Consider the following 5918-nt stretch of genomic DNA (forward strand, 5'->3'; position numbering starts at 1 on the left):
TGATATGGCGGATCACTCTGGATGTTAATGTGTGCGCGTACAGTACATGCGTGTGTGTGTGTGTGTGTGTATGTGTGTGTGCATCTGTGTGCAGAGGGCAGTGAAAAATAAGGAGAGAGTTGCAGCACAAATGAGAGGGTGAGTGGCAAAAACGGAGAGAGGAGGAGAGAGAGAGAGAGAGAGAGAGAGAGAGAGAGAGAGAGAGAGAGAAGGAGGGGGTGCACAGAGGTGCATGTGGGGGGATGAATCCAGCTGTGCAGAGAGACAGAAGGGAGATGCACAAACAACAAAACAAGCAGCACTAGCCCACACACACCAGGACCAAATGATTGAGGCAACCGAGGTTCGTCTTTTAGGTCGCAGAAACGCCGGGATTTAAATTGATAACCGGAGGAGGGAAATCTCAGCCACTCACAACATTTGGGACAGAGTGGGGGAGGAAATAAAGAGAATTGGAGTGACCTGAGGTGGAGAGAAGAAACCAGAAGACGGAAACAGGTAGGAGAAACAGATCAAAGATAAGAATGAGAAAATATATATATATATATTTAGCAATACTTTATTGAAAGATTAAAAAAAAAACATTCTCTGGATGTTCACAGACTGCGGTAGACTGAGATAAAGAGAGGAAATGAATGAATTAATATATTACTCCATAGTGAGTCAATACATGCCTGAAGGGAAAGAGATGATGGGAAGTGTGGACTAAAAGAGTAATGAGAGAAGAGAGTGATGAATAAACCAACACAAATAATCGTCTGAAGCCGTGAAATGATAACAAGAAAATGAAAGACAAATATGGTGGCAGAAATTCATCAACAACTTGCGTGTGGAGAAAAACAACCCTAATGACGGTGTACGGCTCTTTAACTTCCATCCCGGTCATTAGAAAAGCGAAAATCGGGGCATCCGTCACAATGGTGGCGCTGTGTAAATAATACATTGCAATTTCAGTGCTGATTTTCAGCGGGGATTTAATGGGAATGTCTGGAAACACAAACACACAAGTGAGAGAATTCTGGTTATTAAATTAAAGTCAGACGCAAGCAGGGCTAAAGTCTACCGCTAGTCTATCGGGGAATCCTTGATGAGTTACGAGACAGAATTTGTTATAAGAGAGAGAGGGAGGGGTGGGGGAGGAGGGCTCTGTGAATAAACCATGAGGTCGCAACCACATAAATCAGCAGGTGACAGACTATAACACACACACACACACACACACACACACACACTTGGGTGCAACAAGTACACACACGCAAGCATGTTAACAGGTAGGTAGTCTTACGCCTGATGCTGCTGTGACTTCATGTACTTGGATATTGTAGCAATGCATAGTGCACTTTATACACTGAGCAATACTGTTATCATATGTGTGCGCCTTATTTTTGTGCAATATTGTTACTATATGTTGTGCCTTTTTTATTTTTTTTAAATTTTTTTTTACCTTAAGTGTATTGTAATTATGTGTGTTAGGAGGACACAGCAAAATAAGCTTTTCATTGTACAGAGTAACTCTGTTATCTGTGCATATGACAATAACAATATCTTGAATCTCTTGAATCTAAATACTACCTTCTTGTCTTTTTCTATTCTATAAGCTGCTATAGTAATGAATTCATGTAACAGAGAGAGGAAGGAGGAGGAGGAGGAGGAGATCGATAGGTGGTTGCCCCCCCCTACTACAGTTTCACAAGTAGGAGGCACCGTTTTAACACACCAAAGGGCGAGAATGGACATCTGCTGTGCTGCTACATTCCCCCCTGAGGGTTGGGAGCACGGTCGGTGAAGTGCTGCCCCCCCGTGGTGAAACGGTGCCGTCCCCCTGATATGTGATGTGATGTGATCTAACATGTCCACTTCTTTTCTTCTTCTTCTTCTTTTTTTCTCTCCGTTTGTCACAAGTCTCCCGCCGATCCACAATGTCTGTCCAGCTGCACACGCTGCTGACCTTCTGCCTGACCTTCACGCAGAGGTGAGAGACCTGAGGGGCGAAAGAAAAAACAATAAAACCTCCTCAAGCGCAGCGTTGAGAAGACATTGATATTTTTATGGATTGAAAATGCAATTCCCGCAGCTCGTGTTCTGCTCCGACTTGCATGGTTCCCTTTTCTGTCCCTCTTTGTTTTCCTCAGTGATTGTATGTACTCGAACAACCACTGGGGAGAATGGAACGACTCTCAGCTGCAGCCCACCATTCAGAAGCTGATGAAAGGATACAACCGGTACCTGAGACCCAATTTCAACGGTAGGCGGGAGCTGGATGCGCGAGCGTTTCGTTTCGTTAGAGTGGATGCAAATCCGTTAAATGTGTAGGCCCGTGGCTGAAAACAAACTTCATTCCCTCCCGTGTGTCTCCGTTTTTTGATAGAGGGCCCTGTGGAAATTGGAATGAGTCTCGACATCGCCAGCATCGATGCCATCTCTGAAATCAATATGGTACTCCACTCTTTTGACTGTGTTTTGTGTGAGCGGGTGACCAAGTGGGTGATGACAGAGATCAATGAATTTAAAATACATCTTCTTTCCATCAATATTTTAGGACTACACGGCAACCATCTTCCTCCGGCAGCGCTGGCGGGACTCGAGGCTCGTGTTCCCCGGGAACGAGAGCGTCAGCGTGGACGGCCGCCTCGTGTCACTGCTGTGGATCCCCGACACCTTCATCCCCGACTCCAAGCGCTCCTTCCTGCATGACGTCACGGTGGAAAACCGCCTCATACGCATTTTCAGCAACGGGACGGTGCTCTACGCCCTACGGTACAGCGTTCACCGATCATTCGATACGCGTGCAAGTTATCTTTGTGCGGAGGACAAAACTCAAAGTGTGGCTCGAACAGAAAGAAACAAAAAAAGGATGAAAAGAGTGAGAAGAGGACGTTTTTTTTTTGAAATCCCATGCGCTTTTCATGATTGTCGTGGTAATCAAGCATGAATTGGCCTTGGGTTGTACTAAAAAAAGAAAAGAAAAAAGGCACTTATGTATCATCACTCAGTCATGTAACTTGAGGGAAAAACACTGAATTTCGGGATTTTTCATGGCCTTCAAACTATTCAGCCTGTGTTAGGGACGATTCCTCTGGAGTCCCCTGTGGCCACAGTACGATCTGCCATGTCGCAATGATGCAGAACTTTATTATGACCGGGACGCTTTGTTGAGGACACAAAGGGCATTGTTGAGCAGGATACTCCCTGTTCAGTTTGAATAAAGTGTCTCTTTTCATGAAGCTTATTCTATAAATAGTTAAGTTTTACGGTAATATCCCAGTTGTCTTGGATTATCACTCAGAAATCTGCCCCGTTTCTTATGTTTTCTTAAGTATTTAGCATGTTTTGCGAGAACTACACGCAGACATAAAACCCTATGATATCTTGACGTGATTGCAACACCTTATACGCAATTAATGCACGTCTATGTTCTGATCGTTATTACCCGCCCGGTCGTCCATTGGTTTCTCACGATCTCGTTGTGATTACACAACAGCATCACGGCCACGATTGCCTGCAACATGGACCTGACCAAGTACCCCATGGACAGACAGGTGTGCACCCTGCAGCTGGAGAGCTGTGAGTACCTGTGAGCTCCATCGAGTGTGGACATTCATCACCATCATGTCATCCTATCACCACCATTTCCATCACCATCAGTGTAGTGAGTATCACACTGAAGAGACAATGTTAACATTAGCGAGTTAGATTCCTCCAACCTTAATTAGTGTGTGTGTTTGTGTGTGTGTGTGTGTGTGTGTGTGGCCAGGGGGCTACAACCTGCAGGATGTGGTGTTCTACTGGACCCGAGGGAACGATTCAGTGAAGGGTCTGGACATTCTGCGGCTGGCTCAGTACAGCGTAGAGAGCTACTACACGTCAGTGTCGGAGGCCGTGTACGAGACAGGTGGGACACTTCGACTCCCAGGATCCACCTCTGCACGTGGAGCTCCAATACACAGAATCTAATACACCACCTTTGAAATCTGGTCCGTTCCCGCAGGACAATACCCCAAGCTGGTGTTGCATTTCGCACTGCGTAGGAACGTGCTGTTCTTCATCTTGGAGACGTACGTTCCCTCCATCCTGCTGGTGGTTCTCTCCTGGGTCTCGTTCTGGATCAGTCAGTCCTCGGTCCCAGCGAGGACCTGCATCGGTCAGTACCAGCTCCCTCACTGTGATGCGCTGTAGATCAAAGTGTTACGACGTTGGTACTTTGGAGTGAATCTATTTGAATTAGCATCATGAAGAAGCTTCATTAAATATTGATTTGCTGTATGGCTTTATGTATGTCTCTATGACAGACTGATGCACGGACGTAACATGGTCAGACAGAAATGCACAAAGCAGATAAAAAGGATCTAATCTAAACATAATCCAGCAGTATGAAACACAAAACCAATATATTTTAAACATTGAATTGTATCAGTAGCTTAAAGCATTCCCTAAACAAAAATACATTAAAACAACATATTACATTTGATTTGTATAGAGGTAAAAGCTCAAATAAGACACATGTTGTGTTAACAGTATCTTAATTTAATATGAAAAACTTGACACCGATATAAAGTGTGAGCAAAGGAAAAAACTATTACAATACCAATACATGGATTTAGAGCAGAGGTTCTTAAATGTGGGTATGTGAAGGCCCTCCAGGGGGACACATTAATAGGAACACATAAAAAAATCCTTTGAAAACTGTTATTAAAAACATATTCAATCCAATATAAGTGGAAGGATCCAAGGGGATTAGAGGCTCCATCGCTATCTTACCTCACCAACCAGCAATGATGTACTTTCCAGGAGTAACGACGGTCCTGACGATGACCACACTGATGATGGGCGCCCGCACCTCCCTGCCCAATGCCAACTGCTTCATCAAGGCCATAGACGTGTACCTGGGAATCTGCTTCACCTTCATCTTTGGCGCCCTGGTGGAGTACGCCTGCGCTCACTTCTACACCATGAAGCACCACACCATCGAGGACCTACACAGGGTGAGGGGAAACGTTGCAGGGAACTCATTTGAAAACATGTTATGTGATTAGAAATAAAACATTGTGATCCGTCTCGTCTACCAGGAGCTTCAGAGGGAGTTCAATGAATCCAACGGGAACGGCTCCATCCCCATGTTCAGATCCACACAACCCCACCGGTCCGCGGAGATCGCCTCCACCGCGGAGGAGCCCGGCGAGCAGCCGGCCGGCAGCGACACCAGGAACAATGCCGGAGCCCTGGAGAAGGTGTCGGGGCGGGGCTGCGGCCTGTCTGCGGTGAAGGACGCGTCGCGCCGGGTGGTGTCCGTCTTCACTGTGGAAAACCCGCACGACATCGACCGCCGCGCTCGCACCGTTTTCCCCACGGCCTTCCTCTTTGTAAATATCCTCTACTGGCTTTACTATCTCTTTTTCTGAGCGCCGAGCGAAGCTGCTACACCTCCTCGTTTGAGACCCAGTACCGGTTGCCACTGCCAAAATCTAAACTGATCAGAAAAAGCGTTTTTGCAATTACAGAAATAAAAACCTCTTTGTCTCACAGACAGGGTGACGAAGCGCAAAGCAGTCGAGTTAGGAATTAGAAATAGTTCTTTGCCGCACACTGTACTGAAACCTCGAATTGATCATGTATGAATGGATGGCTTCCAACATTACAAACATGTAGGAGGCCTGTATCCGTCTATTTAATTACAGTTCCCCAGAACAAATGAGGACGAGTTAACTAGTTGTAAAGCATAGGCTGCCTGACCTGCGTTGAATTGCTGCTGTAGATGTGTGTTTTCCTTTTCCTTGTTTTGGCTGTCATACATTGTTTGTATGAAACCATATACTCTATATTTACTTCACAGCATATCATGTGAAAATTAAAGTAATAAGTCAGTGACGGAGAATGCAAAGTAGGTCTGTGATGTAACAATTGATTAAAGATCACCTGTG

General features: G+C 45.5%; 1 protein-coding gene across 1 annotated transcript; it reads left to right on the plus strand.

Moving 5' to 3' along the window:
* The first annotated feature begins 274 nt into the window (after positions 1 to 274).
* On the plus strand, positions 275 to 5879 carry gabrp (gamma-aminobutyric acid type A receptor subunit pi). The gene is made up of 10 exons (XM_068584081.1): positions 275 to 498; positions 1903 to 1972; positions 2133 to 2245; positions 2369 to 2436; positions 2540 to 2757; positions 3482 to 3564; positions 3755 to 3892; positions 3989 to 4141; positions 4789 to 4982; positions 5067 to 5879. Exons 2-10 carry the CDS (start codon positions 1920 to 1922, stop codon positions 5397 to 5399), a joined length of 1353 nt encoding a protein of 450 aa, XP_068440182.1. The 5' UTR covers positions 275 to 498; positions 1903 to 1919; the 3' UTR covers positions 5400 to 5879.
* The last annotated feature ends 39 nt before the right edge of the window (positions 5880 to 5918 follow it).

Source organism: Clinocottus analis, unplaced genomic scaffold (assembly GCF_023055335.1).
Source record: "Clinocottus analis isolate CAN_PGR_092001 unplaced genomic scaffold, fCliAna1.0.p SCAF_10, whole genome shotgun sequence".
Taxonomy (NCBI): Eukaryota; Metazoa; Chordata; class Actinopteri; order Perciformes; family Cottidae; genus Clinocottus; species Clinocottus analis.